This window comes from Vipera berus, assembly GCF_964194415.1.
Source record: "Vipera berus genome assembly, chromosome: 2".
Classification (NCBI taxonomy): domain Eukaryota; kingdom Metazoa; phylum Chordata; class Lepidosauria; order Squamata; family Viperidae; genus Vipera; species Vipera berus.
Window position 1 is genome coordinate 197,981,195 of NC_138203.1, and position 23,304 is coordinate 198,004,498.

General features: G+C 42.2%; 1 protein-coding gene across 2 annotated transcripts; it reads left to right on the top strand.

The window, feature by feature from the left end:
- Positions 1–3,409: 3,409 nt before the first annotated feature.
- Positions 3,410–21,334, top strand: SPRY4 (sprouty RTK signaling antagonist 4). 2 transcript variants are annotated; one of them, XM_081315518.1, is made up of 3 exons: positions 3,410–3,605; positions 5,883–5,978; positions 20,272–21,334. In XM_081315518.1, exon 3 carries the CDS (start codon positions 20,321–20,323, stop codon positions 21,209–21,211), a length of 891 nt encoding a protein of 296 aa, XP_081171644.1. In that variant the 5' UTR covers positions 3,410–3,605; positions 5,883–5,978; positions 20,272–20,320; the 3' UTR covers positions 21,212–21,334. The 2 variants fall into 2 exon arrangements, with proteins under 2 accessions (XP_081171644.1, XP_081171645.1); XM_081315519.1 differs by lacking the exons at positions 3,410–3,605; positions 5,883–5,978 and adding an exon at positions 14,850–14,930.
- Positions 21,335–23,304: the final 1,970 nt, after the last annotated feature.

The following is a 23,304-nucleotide window of genomic DNA, read 5'->3' on the forward strand; positions in this document are numbered from 1 at the left end:
CTACTGACAGACACCGTTGGCCTCCATGCACTCGCTGGCCTCTGTGTGCGGGGGCTGATGGTGTCAGGCAACAGCTGCCCCAGCCCTTGCCTTGCCCCATGGCAATGGCACCCCCACCCTGCCTCACCTCACCCCACAGGATGAGTCTCCTGCCTACCGCCCCACCTGCCAGAGACCTCCTGGAGCTTCCCCAACCCTGCCCATCCCCCACAGGTGTCCCCACGAGTAACATTGAGGTGACCACACCCACCTTGGCCACACCCACTCAATCTTCCATGACCAGACCCACACCCACCCAGTGGGCCACGCCCACCTGGCACCCAGCGATAAATAAGTGGGTTTTGGATTGCAGTTTGGGCACTCGGTCTCTAAAAGGTTCGCCACCACTGGTATAGGGTTTCCTGCTTGAGCAGAGTTGGACTAGAAGATCTCCAAGTTCCCTTCCAGCCCTGTTATTCTGTATAGTACCCTGCTTTTTAGCACCCACTGCCTAAGATGCATTTACTTTGCCCACGGATAGAGCTGGCTCTGCAGGAAAACGATAGCTCTTTAAATAAGCTATTCCCTTTTTTGCATAACTGTTCTCAAGCTTCTTTCCTTCCCAGGAGATATTTACTTTGTGATCTACTTTTCTGTTCTAGAAATTCAAGCACTTCTAATGTTATCAGTAAGCCTTTTAGAATAATGTTTTGGAGTAGAGATGAAAGTGATGTGAATTTTAAAAATTACAAAGTGTATACTCAGGTTTAGTTTGGTTTTGGTTTTCCCCCCTGAACTTTCAGGTGGAAAAAGTCTCCCTAAGCTGAGAAGGAAGCATTTCCCTTTTGCATTCCTTAACTTATACAAACATGCAGGCATTACCATAGCTATCAGCTAGCAGAAGGGTTAATATTCCCCATGCATCAGATGAGGTAAGTTTTAGTGCATCAGCGTTTTATCTTTTAATAACATGTGTTAATCTGAAAAAAAATCTGCTACCAGGCTCCATCTGATTCTATTCAATATTTTTATATATCAAATAGTAACTTGTATTTCCACATCATTTTGAATACAGTATTCAAGGGCCATTTTCAATTTATTCTACAATCCAGAATACTATGAAGTTTTCCTTCATGAAAAAAAAAATAATGCTTCTGAATCTCTCTTCATGTTTACTTCCTGTATTAAAGTGAACGAGAGGCACTTGCAATTAATATTTAACAAGGTTACAGGAACATTCAGATGCTCTTAGATTATTGAACATACCAACAAGTTAAGTCTTCCGAAATTCTCTTCCACTGTTTTTTGAAGTATTATGTCTGAACGTAAATTTAATTATATCCCTGTTTCCTGGGAATTTTCTCGGCACTTAGAGAGATACATTTCTGTGTCAATACTATGACGAAAATTTGACTTGAACAGGAGGCTCCATTCCTACATAGAGGGCTGTGCTGCCCTAAATCCCAGTGCTCTTTACCAAGATCAAAGGCACCCCAAATTCTAGATACCACCTTTCCCTATTGGGGCAAGCAAGAGTTCTGCATAGAAAATATTCTGAAAAGAATTGCAATGAATTCAGTTAAACAGGGTCATATACAGTAGCTTAGATCTAAGTTATAATGCAATATATATATATATAGAAATATATATTCAAGGCTGCTTCATTTATGGAATTTTAGAGGCAATGTAGTAATAATTTTATCTTCCATTTTTCCATCCCACTGTTTTTTCCATCTTTTATTTTTAATAGCAAATATCTATTAACATTCATCAAATATTGTTATTACCAAATACAGTTATGTAGAGACAAGAGTAGCAATGCCACATCTTTTGACTGATACCACCAAGAGCCCTTTACCTGGGAACATTTACCAAAATAAGGGGACCTTCCATTACTTTATTTCTCATGATTCACACAAATGGAGAAATACCAGACTGTAGGTGGTCTGAAAATATTCTTTGAGCCTTTCCACTGAGTGAAAGTAACAAATAAAGGTGTTGCCATAGATTGGACTGCAATTCTTGGATAAACTGTTTTGCTAAGACTCATCTGCATTTCTGCCCCGTTCTGCCCTTCTCCCCATTTCAGGTTTATCTGACTGCATCTAAACCTCAGTGATGATGGATCAGATCAAAGGTGATGGACTAACAGCTTTCATTATCCCCCATGCCAGCTTGGGGGGTGGGGCGGGTGTGTGTGTTAGAGATCATTGTAGTCCCACACATCTGGAGGTCACTGAGTTTGAAGGAGTCAGTTCACACGGTTTTGCCCAGCCTTTCTGGATGATCCAGGTTCTGCTCTTGCTTGGGAAGATATTCTGGAAAACCAAATGCTCCACTTTAAACTTATTCATTACCCTGCTTTCTTACTCAGGCTTTGCAAATGCACTGAATGCAGCTATTATATATGATCCTATCCTGGGGGGAAAGAAGAGGAAGCTGGTGAGATGGAGGATTAAGGAATGAGTATTGATTTTCCAGCTCGGCCGTTTTCCATTGATTATGAGGCCTTTCCTCAAATGCATCCTCTCCTTCCTTCCTGCTGTCCTCAAGGCTCACAGAAATGCAGATCATGTCCTTAAATGAAAAAAATAATAATAATGCAATATCCAATTCAGGGAATTCCAGATTTCTTTAGAGCCGTTGACGTGGGAAGAGAGTAAGACCGGAGTACGGCCCTACCAAATTTCCGGATTTGTGAAGGGATTGGGGAGGAGGGGGAGGGGTGTCACGTTCTTCCACCCTCTCAATGTCGCCTTCATTTTTTTTAAAGGTCTCCGAAACACCCGGACTTTCAACTTAATAACCAGAAATGCCGTCGCCTCCCTTCAGAGGAGGAGAGCAGGCGTCGGCGCTGTATCGCCATCCCGCGGGGCGTCCAGAGGGTGACTACAGTCCTCGGGGAATGAAAGCCCAGCGCTAGCCGGGAGAAATACTCGCCAAAGGATCCGAAACAAGGTTCAACCGCACGCAGCCTTTCCCTTACGCCCTCTGCACCCGCCTCCTGTAATTACTCATGAGAAATCCCATCGGCCGCCCTCGATCGCAAAGACAAAGGATTTTTTTTTTCCCACTACGACCTATTTCCTTTCTTTCACTCCTAACCGAACATCCACTCTCCGCCTCTACTGTACTTAGCTTTACCCTCGGCCCGAGGCTGGGGGGGGGTGTACTGTTGGGCATGCGCAACTGCCTGCAGCCACCGCGTTTCATTCATAAAAAAAAAGAGAGGAAAAACACCAGTCTATAGTCATCCTTAACTCTCAATGAGTTCCTTCCGGCCCCTCATTCATAAAATGAGAGCAGAGCATGCGCCTTGGAACTCCAGTGCCCACCCATTCATAGAATTGGGAGGACAAGCATGCGTAGTAGAGGCCCTTTCCCTCCCATTCATAAAATAGCCATTTTCCCAGGCAGCGGTTGTTGCAACAGCGAAGCGAAGGGCAGCGACGGCTGCCGCCGCTCCTGACAGCGCAACGCTTGTAGGTTGCTCTCTGAGCCTCGGGTGTGTTTCGCGTCGATTTTAACCTCATCCTTCACCACCCACGTGCAAGCACAGCCGGGATTTTTCTCGGATTTAGGATTAACTCGCCTCTTGAGATATGATCTGGACTGGAATGTTGAAAGTAAGTCGGAAAATCATCGCGGGATGAGGCGGGGGTTGGGTGGGGGGAGAGGAGACGGGGGTGAAAGAAGTGGGGAATCGTTCTAACTTCCTCGTCTGATCTTCTGCGGGAAAGGCTTGTGCGCCCATAAACTTTTTGATGTATCTTGGGGGGGTGGGGGATGGAGGAACGAGACCGAGCTGTACTCTTTTTTTTCTTTTTCTTTCATGAATTTGTTTCTTCGGAATGGGCTGTAATTAAACCTGATGCTCCTGCGTTAGAGGCTTGTCTCCTCTCCGCTTGATCGAGACACTGTGTTTAGTCGCAGGCACCTGGGCGTCCGCTGGGATTAAGATCGGGCTTGTCGGCCGTATCCCAGCGGTGTCTGCCCCGCTTGTCCTCGGGAATCAGTCCAATAACAGTCAAAGGGACCGGACTCTCCGGCTTATAGCCCGGCCGCGCGGGGGAACGTCGAGTTTTACCTTCTGCCCTTTGGCATCTTTCTCCTGCCGCCTCGTTAGCTCCATGCGGTGTTCCGGAGCCTCGGCTGGGCTCGGGGCACTCGCCCAGCCAAGCCCCTTGCTCGTTGCCGTGACCTTTGCTCTTTTCGCTTGCCTTTTATTAGGGTAACGATCCTGCGAGGCGGCCTCATTCTTGTCCCCCCCTCCCAACCCACCCCCATATTTGCTTCGTTTCGCCTGGTCCCCCTTCCCTTTTTTTTGCCCTCCTTCCCCCCCCCCCCCCCGCCTTCCACCGAGCGTCTTGTGGCTTTGAACTGCGAGCTTAGCTGGGAGAATCGGGCTGCGCTAGAAGGAAAAGGCGCCGGCTGGGTGTGCCAAAGGCTTTTTTTTTTGTACCTGTGCGCAGCGGACCAGGAGCGAGGGGAAAAAAGAGCCAGCGAGGAAGGGGGGAAGGGGGGAGGGGGGGAGAGAAAGAGAGAGAGAAGCGCGGATCTCGTCTGGGCCCTTCTCCACCTATTGCGTCGTGGAGATCTAGGCCGAGGCCCGAACCGGCTGGGCCTCGCAACGTAGCAAAAGAACCCCCGGTGCGGCCTGGCTGCAGGTCCAGGGCAGAAAATGGCAGGCGGCGAAGGAGCCCAGGCTGTGAGCCAGGCGACGAGGCCGCCAAGGAGAGCCCAATATCTGGCCGGGGGCTAGAAAGCGGCCTGATCTGTGGCGATCGGTCCCCAGCCCCCCCGTCGGAAGGACAGGCTAGAGAAGGTGGCGTTGCAGCCTGCCGCTTCTTGCAGCGCAGCTCCTGAAGTGTCAGTGTCAAAAAAAAAATGGCCTTTCGCCGATTTTTTAGGAAGGTGGACCTCCCAGGCTCTTTCCTATCTTTAGCTTACTTTATTTAAAAACACGGGAATATTGAGCTTCTGCTCTGCTTGACACCCCTCTTTTTTAAAAAAAATAACAAAAACATCATTAAATTCACAAGGAAACTGGACTGAATATTTCAGCTCTGAAGTTAAAGCTCGCTCTCTCGCTCTCTCTCTCTCTCTCTCTCTCTCTCTCTCTCACACACACACACACACACACACACACACACACACACGATGTCTCTCCAGCATTTTTCTTATCTATCTTTCCTCTCTCCCACTAACATTAGTAATTATTGTAGTATGCTCAACGTGTAACCCAGCTTCCTTGATATGGAGTTATTTTACAATAAGTGTTTGTAAGTTGGGCACTGAATGACCAGGTTCTTCCCCCCCCCCCCAGGCTTCCTTCGACTGACCCTCTAGTTCCCATTATATAAAGGTGAACAGTAGAGGAATTAAGGAAGCATTAAAACATTTTCAGGATATTGGAGTACTGCTGGTAATGTCTCCTTCCATTCGGTAAATGCCTCCTATGACCTATCAGACTAAGGAGTCTGTAAGGGATTCCTGTATTCAAGCACCTTTTTTAACAGTTGCCTTCTCCTTCTGATCTTTTCACCTGCAAAAAAATGAGGTGCACAAAATGAAAAGGTTTATACTGCACAAAATTGAAAAGGTTTATACCGCGCCACTTCTAGTTCTGCCTGTGCAAAGCCATGGTTTTGTGTCACTGGGCTTTGTAAAATGGCTGCAGCAAGGAGCTTTCTCTTAGCAGCAACTCTGCCTACCTGGTGCTTTCCAGGCAGATTGGATTACAACTCCCACCATTCCCAGTCCCCGCGGTCCAACATATCTACAAAGGCCCAGGTTACAGTAAGATTACTTTCATTGACCAGGTTCCCGCGTGTAGTACCTATTGAGTGTAATGTTCATTAGACATTTTGAGAGCGTTAGACATTGCCTTTCCCTTTTGACAGATGGAATTCTGGAGCTTGTTGCAGTCATAGAAGACCTGAAGCCTGATCCTAAGCATGTTCACTCAGAAGTAAGATCCACTGAGTTCAGTGTGCCTGGTAAGTGTGTTTCTCCGGTCTGGGTAGTGGCAGCTCAAGAATTATAGTCAATGCCTTAAAAAAAAACCACCTTGAATTTCCTGAAGTACACCAGATGCCATTTAAACCTAGAAAGAGATAGTGGGTGGAATTGGATGCTGTTGATTTGTTTCAAGTGTTCCCTTTAGTGTAGTTTGAAGTCTTTTGATGCTATTCATTGTTAAACACTACATGTTCCATGGGGATTACAAGTAATTTGATCCTCATTAACTGGCATTCCTATTCTCCTGTCAGTTTGGTCAATGAAAGGGAGACTTTTTCCCTTGTTTTGCATCCTGGGAAATTCTTTTGAACGTGTTTTGTCTGTATCGTTCCTGAAGGTATAGTTTTCAAGTAGTCAGGCTGTACTGTCACTTTTTCAAGCATTTCGTAGTAGAAAATATTTCCAGATTAGGAGTCAGAAAAATCTATGGTCCAACAGAAATTTCATCATCCTTCAACTATTGGTCTTACTGACAGGAATTGGCTTGGACTCAAGATCAGAATGGCCACAGATACTTTTTGTTTTGTTTGTTTTGGTTGGTTTTTTTGATATAGATCTTTCATTCTAATACAGCAGGGCCATCTTCATAATTGAGATATTTGCATTCACCCTTACCTGATTGACAGTTGTGCAAATGAGCACCCAGAATACAGAGTAACACAGACAAAGCCTGGCTATTTGGTCAGATATTTGATTGGAAATGTTGTTGAAATTCCAATGAATTTCCTTCAGAAGGTTTACTGCTCATAAATGTATGGGAAGCCCGGCATTATGTCTTACTGAAGTGGTACCTGCCTGGTTTTGTGTACATGAAACTGCTGTAAGCACTGTCCTGGTTTCATATTTCTCCATGCAAATTGAGAATTACTTGTTCCTCTTGATCATTATAAAAGAGCCTTGGTGGAGCAGTGGGCTAATGCCTCCTTAAGTAACACCAGCTGCCTGCAATTAGTGCAGGTTCACGTCCCACCAGGCTCAAGGTTGACTCAGCCTTCCATCCTTCCGAGGTAGGTAAAATGAGGACCCAGATTGTTGGGGGCAATTAAGCTGACTTTGTAATAATGCCGCTTGGGGGTGTGTGTGAAAGCCCTAACAAGCAGACATATACATAGAATGAAGGCTACTGCTAAGTTTGTAAAGCCGCCCTGAGTCTTCGGAGAAGGGCGGGATATAAATGGAAATAAAATAAAATAAATAAATAATAAATAAATTATCTACATAAGACAGATAATCTGCCCAATTTCTACCCCCCCCCAAATGATTGACCCCAAAGTAAGAGTTTCTCCTCAGATTCATTCACAGTTGCCTTGCCTGCTTCTAGAAGTCTTTTGTCCGAGAGGAATGAATACTTTCTTATTCTCTCTCAATTCATGCCAGGATTCTCTGGAACATTCAACAAGAGCAGTTGAAAGTTCCACAGCCATCGCATGTTTACTCAGTTCAGGAGGCTTCTGCTCTTTCTTGAACAGCTCTTTCGGGGGGAAGAGTTTCCCTTAAAAGAAGTTTTTGTTTGGTTTGTGAGAAAAACCAAAACCTGTATTAAAACTGTACCCTTTTTTAAAAAAGATTTATAAAATAATAATAAGCTTCCAGATTTTCAAGGGTAGACGTTTGTTTTCTTCATCAAGTTGGTCAAAAACCAGGACCAAAAGAGAGGGGAGAGAAACCAAGAGAAAACATTGGCTTGTATTTGAGCCAGATTTGAGGCAATTTACATTCTTTGATAAGGTGAAGAAGAGACTCCAAATTGTGCCCTATTGGTACTGTTTCCTTCTGTTTTCTGCTGCTAACTCTGCACAAGAGACTATATGTTCTGATCTCTTCTACTATCCCCAATCCAGTCACAACTAGGGGTAGGTTTAACTCAGCAACTTAAGTCAACAGGACTTGAAAACCTCTAGCGAGCTATTGCGCTGCATTTTTTCATTGAACGTACACATAGTAAATTTATAAAATAAGAAATGCATGCTTCTAGAAATTCTAGGTGGGGTTGTCTGTCTGTCTATATCTATCTATCTATCTATCTATCTATCTATCTATCTATCTATCTATCTATCTATCTATCTATCTATCTATCTATCTATCTATCTATCATGCTGCCCAACTAGTGACTTTGGGCAGCTCACAAATAAAAACAGTTTTTAAAAAATACAGTAAAGACAAAAATAAAGAATAAAAAATGACAAAGATGACAAGAATCTGACAGCAATGGCGGGGGGCAGGGAAGAAACAAATTCACACAATCCACGGAGGCTTTACTCACCCTCACCAAAGGCTTGGAGAAGAGCCAAGTTTTCAAGTCCCTTTGAAACACCCGTAGGGTGGTGGCCTTGCGGGTCTCAAGGGGAACCTTACTCCCTATTGCTCAATCAAAGAAACTCAGAGCAAGTTCACCCAGCCAGATCTAATCAGTTGGGCAGATACAATGGGAGATAGTAGCTTCTCAGGCCCAAATGGGACAGTGAAATCAATTTATGTTTTAAGATTATCTCTAACCTTTAATCTAAATGGTCTGGACTGAGGGGTTTTAATGTTTTTAAATTGTGATTTTAATTTTTGGGGGCTAGACTTAATTTAATTTAATTTAATTTTAATTTTATATTGTATTGTTTTTAAATTTTGCCTTGTAAACTGCCCTGAGTCCTTCGGGAGTAGGGCGGTATATAAACCGAATTAATAATAAATAAATAAATAAATAAATGAACTGTAAACTCCTTTTAAACTGTACATCTTGTTTATTCTGCTATGAACTTGGACTACAACTATTGTTCTACTTGGGGATGAATCCCAATGTATTTGGTATGACACATTTTCAAATAAGCATCCTTAGAAACACAACCTTAATACATTCACCATAAGGATTTCAGAGGAAGGTATACTCCGTAGCTATCTTTCATTTTGTAGGATGGTGGTCAGATTGCACCTTAATAACATTTGCAATTAAAATATAAGGCTAATTAACCGAAGCACCTTCTTCCAGCCCCTACTTTTGAAATGAACCGGTCTAGTCCAAATATCTATAGGTTTATTCTCTTAGTTGAAGGGTGCCTTTCTTGGGACTCGGTCAGAAATCTGAATTTAAGTCTCCTATGCCTTAAAAATCAATCCCTAGAATCACGCTTAGTAAATATTCCATTCAGGGCTTTGTTTATATGGCCTCTTTTCAGGGTGCCTCTTTCTGAGTTATTTTGTTATTTTAGAATTCCAATGTTTTCAGAATCATACCTGAAATAACAGACAGCCTTACTTTCACACGCAGTATCTTTTAGCATAGGAATGAATAGACCATTTGAGCCTTACTTGCCATGATCCCCAGCTCTTGGCTTTGATGACTGTGCCTGATGGGAATTGAAAAACACAGGATTGTCCTCTTCATCCTAATTTAGAGTCTAGTTCCACTGATTCAAGAGCCACAGCAGACTTTGTGTAGTATAATAAGGCCTGAGTCCCCCAAATGGGTAGAGTCAGCTCCCCAACTACTGGGAAGATTTGGGTTTCATAAAGGGTAAAATGGGACGTTAAGTCTCCCCAGTGCTTAGTGATCCAGGGGATTGCTCACAACTACCATTTCCTGTACTGGTCTCCAGACTCAACATGGGAGGTCAACGGATAGGGCTCATGTAGCTACACAGGAGTTATATATGAAAAGGCCATCCAAATGGATGTTGTAGACGTGTTCAGTTGGGGTGGGGTGGGGGACAAGAGAAAGGTAAAAAAGCAATTACCTTAATTTTCTGAATAATTGCCTGCAGTGAAATATCACTTTTTCATGATTGACCTAGCTCAAAAAAATAAATCGGCTCCATTTCAAATCCATAATTTATCTGTGGGTCTGTTCCAACCGCTTTTTTAGTTGTTTGATATAGAGTCGTCTATAGAGCTGTTGTACAGATTTAAATTTGATACGCCACATTGTTTATGTTGCTTATACTGTTCTTAATAATAATAAGAGAATTGTGTACAGAATGCAACCTGAAAGTAGATTGTTATGGTGGCAATCTGAAATCCCTTCTGCGTTTGCACACCTCATTTCTCATCTTTTCTATGGGCTTGACCTTGAGGGCTAATGAATGCTGTAGCATTTTGGATCAATTAGTAATGTGAAATATTATATTTGGGGAGCATGGGCATATAAGATAAATTATTGAATTGTATGTATGTCAAATCCCTAGCATCTAATTTAATATTCAACTGCTTTTCTTCCTTCCCTCATAGCGCATGTACTCCACTGATAAGGCCCAGGGGAAGATTAAATTATGGGATCCAAATGTTATCAATCAAACATCCCTGGTCACATGAGATTTGTTTTGTCATATTAGTTATTAGTTATTGTTGAAAAATCCTGGGTGATGAGCTTTTTAAAGCTGAAAGCATGATTGTGGGCTCACAAGTTGGTTAGTTCCAACTGCAATCTCACAAGTTTACCCAACTTTGTATGAACACCTATGCTAACATTTCATAGGATCTTGTGAGTTTTGGTACTATTGTGTGATTTCAGCTGTAAATAATCTGTATTTAATTTTGTGGGCATCTTAGTCATGTTGCTTTTTGTCACAGAAGCACCAACTTCTGTTTTAAGATTCTATCTACCTGCAAAATACCTTGCTATCTAGTTTTAAGAATACTTTTTATTTTAATTTTTAAAATTCCTTTTTTGTTTGGGGTCAGTTGTTATACAAATAAGGTACTGAGTTGTTGCCTGCTCTTAAATCCCCACCAGTCATAATAAAAAAATGACTTTAATATTGAACTCTCTCTTTATATATCCACATCAGTCCTGGCCAATCCCTATACCCGTGGTGGCGAACCTATGGCACGAGTGCCGCAGGTGGCACGCAGAGCCCTCTCTGTGGGCACACATGCCGTCGCTCCAGTCCTAGGCCTTCAGCTGGGTTTTATAAAAACTTTTCGCTTTAGGCCTCCGCTGTGTGCAAAAAAAAAAAAGGTTCAATCAATCAATCATTTTCAACTTCTTGTGAGGGGGAAAAAAGATCTCGCAAAGTTGGAATTGATTGATTGAACTTTTTAGTCCCATCCAGTCTGCCATTACCACCGCGGCCATGCCCACCTAATGGGCCATGCCCACCCAATGGGCACACAACGATACATAAGTGGGTTTTGGGTTGCAGTTTGGACACTTGGTCTCTAAAAGGTTCGCCATCACTGCCCTATACCATTGTATTATAACATCTATTATTTTAAGTTTTGTGCTTTTGTTATTGTCCATTGGATATAGTTCAGAAATAAGCCTTCCATACACACACAGAGAGAAAAAGTATTTAATTCCCAAAGACTCTGTCAAATCAATGGGTCAGTTCTGGCATAAAATATGTGACTTGTCCAGATGCATAATTTTTTGTATTGTTTTCTATATTTTTTAAATTCTAATCTACTAAGAGTCATTCTGGAGTTGGCCATCTCTAGTCCACTGGAGTTGGGTGGCCAATAAATTTTAAAATATAAGTTTCTTGAATCCCGTTATTTTTGATTGGTCTTCTCTAAATAGTTATTGACTCAATTCTATATCTTATTTATCTCTTCTGTGAACAAGAGCCCCTTATCTTCATTGGAATCTTGCAAGTTTTCTGAATATTCAGATTCCTCAAATGCTGTTAATTAAGGATAGGCAAATGACTTTGCATTTGAAATGTTTGAAGTTTGAAGTGCTCTGTTCTGAATTCAAAGCCTTTATTCCTACCATTCCAAATGCATTTTGCCCTTGAAAGTACAAAACATCTGTTTTAAACTAAGAAGAGTTGTTTGGGGGTGAAAGCATCTTGAGCAGTGGTGGGATTCAGCTGGTTCTCACCACAACCAGTAACTAATTTTTGTTGCCCAGGCCTGGAATGGACTTCCAGAAGCAGCATCCACCCAGAGAACCAGTTGTTCACATATTTGAATTCCACCACTGATCTTGAGAATAGTTAAAACAACACCAGAACAGTTCTAGGAAAGTCCCATTTATTCATTTGAACATCAGCTTCCTCTGACTTCAGCAAACTTGTACTGTATTTAGTTAGAAGTAATGTATTTCACAATATTATTCCTACCTGAGCCCACTCTACCTGAAGCTCTGAGCTGAAATGTGCAAATTGCAACAAGATTGTGTTCCTATCTCAGATAGGTGATTTACTCCATCCCCTGTATAATACAGTCTTATTCTTTAAAGGAAAAATTTTCATGCATGACTTGTCCCTCATCTGTTCCTTATGTCCTTGATGCTTCCCTCTCCTTCCAATGCTGATTATTGTGACCATCTTATACTTCTCCAAATGACCTGAAGTTTTCTTGATATGGTTTCATCTCTCTGGCTAAGCAGGCCTGAGCAAGCCTCAATTTCTCCTTCATCTCTCTCTGAGTTATTTGAAGACAAGGATGGACTCCAGATGTACCAAATAATGTGTACCATAATCCCTGTAACTGAGGTGCAAGGACAGATTTGAGACATCTTTACTGAAAGCCACTGTATAAATGGAAAAGCCTTCATTGTCCTCGCAAAAATGATTTAATGCATCCTGTTGCTTCAGATCTATTTCAGATGTGCAGAGACAGCATGATGTGTAGCTACTCCCAGATGATCATACCTTTAAAGACTAATATAATATTCAGATTCCCTTTCTCCCACTTGTGTTCTAAAATAAGTATAAGATAAGAGAAAATACAATCATGGTGTTTAACCACCTTCTTCTTACATGGCTACGATTCTCAGTGTCCCATTCGGGTTGGTGATAATAAGTTAGTTATTATAAGTAATTATTACTAATATTGTTAATGTAGTATGTAGTAGGCATTTCAAATCCTATCATGTTAAAATATAAGATATGTGTTAAAGTTACACGATCAATATTTTCTTTAAAAGCTTGATTTATTGATTCTGTCCATGCTGGAATAAAGAGCAAAACAACCATCCACCTTAGTTGCAGTTTTTTTATCAACTTCAATCAGCATTTCTGTCATCAGTTATCAAAGATGGAAACCAGCTGTCCACCAATACAATGCACTTTTTAAGCTTTCAATCTTAAAAGTGTCCTTTATTGACCCAAGCAAGCAATTAGCCTACTGTAAGTTCCCCTTCTCTTATTCTCTAGGAAGCAGGTCAAACTCATCTTCTTCCTTGGGGCTTTTGGTGATGAGTTATGAATGCAAGACAGCAGTACCCTTTAAAAATTGTATTGCCTCTATAGATGGTTTCAGGGACACGGTGGCTCAGTGGGTTAGGACGCTGAGCTTGTCGATCAGAAGGTCGGCAGTTTGGCGGGTCGAATCCCAAGTGCCGCGTAAGGAGCCTTGGTGGCGCAGTGGGCTAATGCCTCCTTAAGTAACACCAGCTGCCTGCAATTATTGCAGGTTCGCATCCCACCAGGCTCAAGGTTGACTCAGCCTTCCATCCTTCCGAGGTAGGTAAAATGAGGACCCAGATTGTTGGGGGCAATTAAGCTGACTTTGTAATAATGCCGCTTGGGGGGGGCAAAAGCCCTAATAAGCAGGCATATACATAGAATGAAGGCTATTGCTAAGCACATTGGTTTGTGCTTAAATTGTAAGCCGCCCTGAGTCTTCAGAGAAGGGCGGGATATAAATGGGATTAAAATTAAAAAATTAAAATTAAATTAAACAGAGTGAGTGCCTGTTACTCGTCCCAGCTTCTGCCAATCTAGCAGTTCAAAAGCACGTAAGAAATGCAAGTAGAAAATAGGGACCACTACAGTGGGAAGGTAACAGCGTTCCGTGCACCTTTGGCGTCTAGTCATGCCGGCCACATGACCACGGAGACGTCCTCGGACAAGCGCTGGCTCTTCGGCTTTGAAATGGAGATGAGCACCGGCCCCTAGAGTTGGAAACCGACTAGCACACGTGTGCGGGGGAACCTTTACCTTTACCTTTACCTTTACCTTATAGATGGTTTTGTGTAAACAAGTTGTATGCTGTTAAAGTCATTCAAGTTGAAGGCCTACACAAAAGTGAAATAAATGCTCATAGCGATATAATTACCTTAAATATATTTTTGAGATTGGAACTTGCAGCAAAAAGAAAATGTAAATTTCTTTAAACTCATTCTGTTCCCAATGAGCTTTCAGTTTACCAGATTCCTGGGGAAAACAGGCTTTTAAAATCCAAAACTTTAAGTAGTCTGTCAGTCCCAGATAGCTTAGGGATTTATTGTGAGTGACAAAAAAAGTCAAAGTATTGTTAAAATCTGACATGTTCATAAAGGGCAATGCCACTAGAAATTTCTTCACTATTGAAATAGCTTCTGTCTTGTTCCTCCCATTGCGCAAGGCTGGTTGTTATCAGGTTCTCATTATCCAGCCAAGTAATCCTGAAAATGAATACATAATATCTGCAAGACCAGTTTAATTCCCTACCTTTGGCTCCTTCCTAGTTCATACTGGAAGTGCCCCAAGCTCTAGAAAATGAGTCAGACAGTGCCAAACAATTTCAATACAAATGTTGTTGTTGCCTTCACAATCAGCTAACATTGATTTACTCTCTGTCTCCTTCCGTCTCCGCTGCTAAGTGAGTAGAGTGAGCTGAAGATTGAGATCAACTCAACCTAAAATGCAGACATTCTGGTCAGTGTCAGGGAAAAAGCAGACCTGCCATTCTGTGTCTTGGGATGCAACTCCCTCTCTGTAGTTCCAGCAGAGGAGAAACCAGTTCTGCCAGTTTGCAGCAGAAATCAGCTATCCTGTGCTCTGATTGGCTGGAGTTTACCACATCACAAAACCACCCACTTGTGCAGCTCGTCAAAAATACATGTTTCTTTCTCTAAACTGGGGGAGTGTTATTGAAGGGCCAAGCAAGGGTCTCAGCCATTCTGGCTTTTAAGAACAAAAAAAGGTAGCCCAGCTAAAGAAAGGATTGGAGCAAAGAGGCAAGGCCAAAGGCTGGAAATGGCATTTGAACTGCTGATGTCTGGTTTACACAAAGTAAGGGAGAAGACGCCTGATTCACAGCATGCAATGAAACTGATTTTGGATTTAATGGGATGAAAATCAAGTTGTAGCCCAAATAAGGGACTCTTAAGTCTCACTGGATGTTGAATGGAGTTCTTGCTCTTTCTCTCTCTCCCCCATGACTTCTCATGTTTACTCATTCTGTTCCTGAACTGGTGTTTCACTTCAGTTCTCTTTTTTGGCTGGCAGATTTCAACAGCTTCTCCTCGGTCTTAGCTAAGAATGCTTGGGGCTGCTTGCCTCTTTAAAAAAAAAGCATAATTAATAAAGAATCTAAAGGTCACTGCAAGGAAGTGGCAACTCCACCAGAAAACAATGTGTACTCTCTAAATTTGAACCGAGCCATTTCCGTTCTTTGATTTAAGTTTAGTTGCTTCCTGCGGTTTTGTGTCCTCCCCTACAGTTGAATCTCTGGATGGGCTCCAGTATAAATTGCACTCTTCCAATGAAATTAGAGACTAGCAATAAAGGGATTGGCTAGTAAACAGCATTTAAACCAAATATTATGTGGTGTTTGGATGAAAAAATAGTCTGAATATTTTAAAGGATTTTGTATCCTCTGTTCTGATTTGTAGCTCAGTCATTACACTCTCTTGCAAAACAGTCAGAGGGCTAATGTTCAGCCTAAGGAATACGCTTTTAAGGAATTTATATTTGGCTTATTTTTACCGGGAAGAGAAAATGTTTTGGCTATGTTTGCACTTAAAAGTAAATTATGGTTGCTCCTCTCCAATTCAGCAACCTGTAGCCTTCCAGAAGTTCTTGGGCATTAGATCCCATCTTCCACCTGGGCTGGGCTAGTTGGGGCTGATGGAAGTTAGGATAGAAACATAGTTTCTCCTATCCTGGTTTAGTATTGCAAGAACATGTTGCATCACATATTAGGGCTGCACAATGCATTTCTTCTGATGCAAGCATAGCAAAGAACTTGGAATTTTCCATTGTAGATTAATCACATCTGAATATACTGTCCATACTATAAACTCTGGATACTCAGAGATGGGATGTTAAGCCAATTTCATAAGCAGAGGATTTAAAATTACATAGTTAATGTTACTGAGAATTTAGTTTATGTATATTGTTATTGTGAGTTATTCTAAAACGTGACTTTCCAATCTGGTCATAGCCATGCTGGAGCAAAGAGGGAAGGAGAGATTCAGAAACCCAAAGCTTGGTATGGATGAACTTCACACCATGGGCTCATTACTAGACTATGCAGTTATTCTTGACTTATGACCACAATTAGAACTGGAACGTCCATCACTAAGCAATGTGGTCATTAACTGAGTCATGCCCTTATGATTTTTTTTGCCATGAATTGTTAAGTGAATAGCCTTGGTCATTAAGCAAATCGGAGGGTCATTAAGCAAATCCGGTTTCACCCATTAATTTTGCTTGTTGGAAGTCACATTGACTTTGCTTATTGGAAGCTTGTCGGAAGAAATCGGAAAGTTGCAAATTGTGGGTGAATGTAGTCTGGATTCCCAGGAGGGAGGGGCTGCATTCCAGAGAAGCAGGAGACAGTGAAGTTTAGATAGTTCAGTTGCGAGATAGATATCTCCTCCCTAGGAGTTCTCAAAGTAGATCTTTAATGAAGCGTTGCTTTTGTTTGGCTAGTTTTCTATCTGTAGGTGAGTTCTAGTCCAGCCTTAGCCATGAAAGCCAGCTGGGTGACTTTGGGCCAGTCACACTCTCTCAGCCCAACCCACCTCGCAGTTGTTATTGTGGGGAAAATAGGAGGAGGAAGGTGTGTTGGATATGTTCACCACGTTGAGTTATTTGTAAAAATAATAAAGGCGGGATACAACTTAAAAAAAACAAATTAAATGAAACAATAAAGGAAACTACTTAGAAGAAACTCAGTTTATTTCTTGGTTTTGGAACCTGACACAAATCGTGATCATATGACTCCCAGAGGCTCCAACTACTGTAAATACATGTTGGTGGTAAAGTATCCAAGTTTTAATCCTGTGACCGCAGGAACACTGCAACAGTGCAAGGACTGGTACAAAGACTGGTCATTTATTTCAGTGCCATTGTAACTTCAAACAGCCTTTAAATGAATAGTTGTAAGACGAGAACTAGCTGCAACATGATCATGCTATATTCCTGACCTTGTGTCCTGAGGATTCGGGGAATTCTTGAGGAACATCCTAAGGCACTCTTTGTCAACCTTGCCATTTGGAGATGTATGGATTTCAGCTGCCAGTATTCCCCCCAGCAGCTATGCTTCAAGTGACCAAGCTTAAGAAACTTTGCACGAAGGACTCTTAAATTTTGGAAATTAATGAAGGTCTGAAGTTACATGCAAACATAGTCACCATGTGCTGTGCAATGATTGGATGGTAAGAAGTTGGAAGGGTGGGAGGGGAAGAAGGAACCATTGTCCTACTGCTCCAAATATCAGTACTATTCTAATTCCAAAGTATACATGAGGCATTCTAGTATAAAAGGTGATTTAGAAAATGGCCGTTCTTCTAGTTATTGATGGATTGAATGAATTATTTCCATCCCACCCCTGAGCAGTAAAATCTGAGATTGGCATAAACTTCTTAAAAATCAAAACAATCATTAACTATAATCCATTCATCAAAATAGAGAGCAATGACACGCAGGCATTTTAAAGTTACAGGCCATGAAATCCAAAGCTTTCAGGACCAAGGTAGAATTGGCTTAATGTCAGGATCAAAGCTGATACCAAATGAGCCTGTCCAGTGAGCTCAGTCCAAAATCAGAACCCCTGGCTCTCCTGTATGTTTGGGCATAATCAATATCTCCTGACAGTAGGATGCAGAGAAAGGTTTTCCTGGAAGATTTTAATACACTGGCACTGTTATTTTCAGATACATAAAGAGGAGCATGGAGTCCAGATCAGGGGGAATAATTACTTCACTCTTCTCAGCAGGAGTCTTGCCTTGCTTGGAATCCAGTGTCCAGTACTTGGCACCATAGTCTAAAAATGGGATCGCTGAACTGGAGTTGGTTGAAGGGGGGGCTATCACGATTTCAAGGGGTTATCATATGGAGGAGGGAGTGGACTTATTCTCTGTTTCCTCAGAGGGCAAGACTGGAACAAATGAGTTAAAAGTTCAGGAAAATGGATTCAGGTTAGATATTAAGAAGAACCGCCTGACAGTAAAGAGACGTGGTGGTGCAGTGGTTAGAATGCAGTACTGCAGGCTAATTCTGCTGACTGCCAGCTGCCAGCAGTTCGATTCTCACTGGCTCAAGGTTGACTCAGCCTTTCATCCTTCCGAGGTCGGTAAAATGAGGACCAAGATTGTTGGGGGCAATATGCTGACTCTGTAAACCACTTAGAGTGGGCTGTAAAGCACTGTGAAGCAGTATATAAGTCTAAGAGCTATTGCTATTCTTAACCAATGGAATAAATAGCCTCGTGAAGTAGTATGTTTCCCTTCACCAGAAGATTTCAAACTGAAACCAGATAGCCATCTATCCAAAATGCTTTAGCAGATCCTGTCCTGAGCAGGAGAACGGAGTAGATGACATCTGAGATCATTCCAGTTCTTTAATTGTATGAAATCAGTCATTTAGAATGAGTTGACATTTGGAGGTATAAAAACGGGGGTTGAGAACACACATTGGATATTGTTGTTGTAAAAATTGAGACTCTCCTTCCCTGTGTTTTCCATGTCTTCTAGAATCAGAGCATCTGTACCTTGATTTATGTGGGGTTCCTTTCCCAAATTGGTGGCCTCAAGATGTGCAGTGATTACAAGATCCAGTTTTGCATGATCACTATGTTGAAATTCTGAGAGTTAGAATCTTAACATATCTGCAGGGCATCAAGTTGACTAGCATCCATTCATGGCCAACCTTTTTTTTTTTTTGTAACCTTTGAATGAGTTAGAGTGATGAATGAGGACATTACGCCCCTCTTCCGTTCACAGATATTTCTGAATAAGTTGGCAGCACTTGTTTTTGGCTGAATTTTAGGCAATATTTATGTATGCATTTTTAACATTTCCTCTTAATTTATCATCTTTTACTTTTGGACCTTCAGAAACTGGGTACGGATTCAACAAATGAGTCATCATAACTATTCTAGAAAACTGAGGCTGACAGATGGCACTGTGGGCAGCAGGCCCAGAATTTCTGTGGCAAGAATTGGTATCATTAACTCAATAGTACAGTTGTATTTAAGACTCTTGATTCCAATTCTGTGCTCCAGGTTCATAGGACAAATTAGTCCTATTCCCCTTATTTTATTGCACTCTGCAGAAAACTATTGGCAATGTCTGTGACTGTGTATACCTCTTTGATTTCAACTATCCCTAAAGGACATGTAGCTTTCCATTTAAGTCTCATGCCCATTCTGTGAGCTAAGCCAATCACTGCCTTCCTACCTTTCCCAAAGCCAGGTTCTCATCTGTTCCTAAGCTAACACTGCCATCCTTAAAACATCCACAGATATATGCTACAGTCCACAAAAAGTTTCCCCCTTCTGCTAAGTTATGTTTGAAGAGACTCCTCGTAGAAATCAGGTTAATTCCAGAAGATCCCTTTTAATTCCAGTATGTGTTGCATACATGTGTCTCTACAAAGGTTCCCTAGAGAAACAACCTGTGCAATGCATTTATTTATTAAATTTAGATGATGACACCTACAATTCTGGCCATCCAGAAATCAGAAACATTTTTAAAAAGTGAAAAAAATTCTTGCAGAGACTATGAAGGACATGTCCCCGTGGCTCAGAAATGATAGGGATCCCTGCACACTGAAGCCACATTGGCTTGAAGCCTTCACTGAAAGTGGATTTCTGGGTGGACAGCTCCTAGTGCTGCCTGCAGAAGGCATTTGTCCTAGCTACTTATTTAATAGTATTCCATTGTCCCATTTTTTAAACCCCCCCCCAAACAGTCCTGTGAGATATTGTGAGAGAGTGAGTGACTGGTTCAAAGTCCCCAAGCAGGGTTCCCAAGACCCTGGGTCTCTCCAATTTTAAACTCTGCATTAGATTGGCTCTCATACACCGTACTAGTTATTCTATCTTTTTTTCTTTTTAACAACAATAGATATGCTTTTTTCCCCCCTCTCTCCCAATATTAAAAGAATAATCCCATGGAGGTGGGATTGCAGTTCATTTTTTTGGGAATGCCACCACAGTGTAGAGCCATTCCAACTCCACTTGCACATCCACCTGGTCACTTCAAATCTATGGGATTGACAACACTCCAAAGTGTAAACCGCCAGGACTGACCCTGGGCAGAGAAACAGCTCAGCTCTTTGTTGGAACTCTTGACAGCAATGGATAACATCTCAGCCTCTTTTCTCTTTATTCTTCTTTTTTCAGGACACTTAAAAGCAAGGTTTCCCAGTGTTGGACAACCTGAAAAAAAATAATGGAGTCTCGAATGCCTCACAACATGACTGTGGTCCCCAATTCTACCATGGTACAGCCTCTTCTAGAGAGCCGAATTCCTTATGGCAGACTGCAACATCCCTTGACTATCCTGCCTATTGACCAGATGAAGACCACACATATGGAAAATGACTACATTGACAATCCCACCCTGGCTCAACTGGTTGCTCAGAAGCCTCCCCGGGGTCACCATGAGCCCACCCTTCCACCAAGGTGTGAGCAAGATGTCACCCATCCATGGATCTCCTTCAGTGGGCGACCGAGCTCCATCAGCAGCAGCAGCAGCACATCTTCAGATCAAAGGCTTTTGGACCACATGGTCCCACCTCCCGTGGCTGACCAGTCCTCCCCAAGAGCAGTTCGGCTTCAGCCCAAGGCAGCTCACTGCAAGCCCTTGGATCTGAAAGGACTCCCCTCTCCGAAACTGGACAAGCACTTTTTACTGTGTGAAGCCTGTGGAAAATGCAAGTGTAAGGAATGTGCCCTGCCTAGGACTTTGCCCTCGTGTTGGGTGTGCAATCAGGAATGTCTGTGCTCAGCCCAGAACCTGGTCAATTACTCAACCTGCATGTGCTTGGTGAAGGGCATATTCTACCATTGCACCAATGAGGATGATGAGGGCTCCTGTGCAGACCACCCCTGCTCTTGCTCCCACTCGAACTGCTGTGCCCGTTGGTCCTTCATGAGCGCTCTCTCGCTGGTTTTCCCCTGCTTGCTGTGTTACCTACCAGCCACTGGTTGTGTGAAGCTATCGCAGCGATGCTACGATCGAGTGAGTCGGCCTGGATGCCGGTGCAAAAACACAAACAGCGTGATTTGTAAAGCGTCCCCAGATGGGAAAGCTGACAGCAGACCGGAGAAATCTTTTTAACTGCTGGAGAGATGTTGGGAAGTGCAGGATGGAAAAAGAAAACAGGAAGGGTGTTCTGTCACCTGTGTCAAAGCATAACATATGTCAGCCTTTTGCAGGGAAGGAAGGAAGGGAAGGAAGGAAGGAAGGAAGGAAGGAAGGAAGGAAGGAAGGAAGGAAGGAAGGAAGGAAGGAAGGAAGGAAGGAGGGAGGGAGGGAGGGAGAGAGATATTTTACAGTGCAAGGGCCAAAACAGACTACATGGAGCAATTTGAAGACATCTCCTCTTCTAGTTCTTAGTCCTGGCAGTTTGATCAATCTAGAGATTGCAAGAATAATCCAGAAGTAGGCTTGGCATGTACATCAGCAGATGGAAGCAGGACTTCAGTTCAGGGCCACCATCCCATTAACATATTTATAGGTTACAGGCAGTAAGGGCTAAGTTTCCCTCATGGCTTTAACAAGAATGTTCCTTACCACCTCATTTTGTTGTTGTCATTGTTGTGTCTGTACGTTGTGAGAGTACTCCTTTTAAAAATAATCTTTCTGAATATGTAGAAATCAGTAGCTCTTCTCAGGTATTAAGCTTCAACAGAGTATTCAGACTTGAATAAAGGGTTCAAGATTAACCAGATGGGTAGATTCAGGGATAGGGCATTCTGCGCCCTCCCCATAGAGGTTTAAATGCCCTGGGTGAGCTTAACACCTGGATTAGCACTACCTTTAACTCCTGTTGATTCTACTGCCATTAAGGCACAGTCTTGAAAGTCTGAATAACAAGCAAATATCCCAATTCTCTTCCAAGATCATCTTCTCTCTTTCTTTCTTTCTCTCTCTCTCTCCCTCCCTCTGTCTCTCTCTCTCTTTCTCTCTTCTTTATGGAGAATATAAAGAATATGTTCTAACTATCAATTACTTCCTTATGAAATGTTGCTTGATCTCTTGTAACAGAAATGGTGGGGAGGGGGAATTCATTCTCTTTCGCAAGTTCCACAAAGAATTCAACTCAACCGGTGGGCCACCAGCTTGAACTCTATCCATTAATGTCAGTAGGAGCAAATGGTAATATAAGGCTTTTGATGTTTAAAGGCTGGAGCAAGTTTGAAAAGCTGTGACCCAACTCGGTCAGAGAATACCCAGCCAAAAGAGCTTCTAGGACTTTAAGCCCCTTTTTGCATTTCAGATGCAGAAAATTCTGAGCATACATTTGAAATAGTGCTTTATGTTGCTTGATCATTATTCCACATTTTTATTGCACAAATAAGATCTTGCTACGCAAAAGAAGAAGAAGAAGAAAAACCTGAGCATAAATTTCAAGGGAACGAATCTCAACAGTACTTTCAGGATAAATGTAAGCAGTTCAGTTCTCCTGAAATAAATTATAAATTATTAAATCAGATGCTATGCTTGAGCTGAAGCTTAAGAGTTAGCCTTTTCTCTGCATCAGAAGGATTATTCCAAAGCAAGCACAATATACTTGAGTATCTTGGGACAGTTACAAATGGATCAGCACAATCCCAAACTCTGTTCAAAATGGAATTGTTTTTGACGAAACAGCATACACTCAATATTTTAATTCTCAAAACAGATAGTTGTTGCTTAATTCTCTTTCTATAACGTAGCATGCCACTGTTCTTACAGAAGGCTTGCTAACCTTTTTTTTAAAGGGCTGTGGCTGTGGTGGTGGTGGTGGGGAATAAGCTCGAGGGGCGTATTTCTGACAAAGTGCCTACAGTTTTTGTCAGCCACCCCTTTCCAGATATCATCTATCAATCTCAAACTTCCTGAAATCGGTGGCCCCCTGGGTAGGTTGGATTACAAGTTCTTTGGCTCCAGTGCTGACTGGGAGGAACAGAGGGGAAAAAGGGGAGTGGAATATATTTGAAGGGCTGGAGGCTAGAAAGGTTAATCTTCTTACTTGGAGAGCAACAAAGGTTGTTAAGATGCTTTTCAGGTAGGAATGATCCCTGCTCAAGGCCAGTGGATTAACCTTACTACAAGAAGCTAAACAGAAAGTCATTGACATTACACAACAAATAGAAATGACCGGCATGTAAAAAAGCTGGTCTGTAAAAGTGAAGAGTATTTCTCTCTTTAATTACAAAAGAAAAATT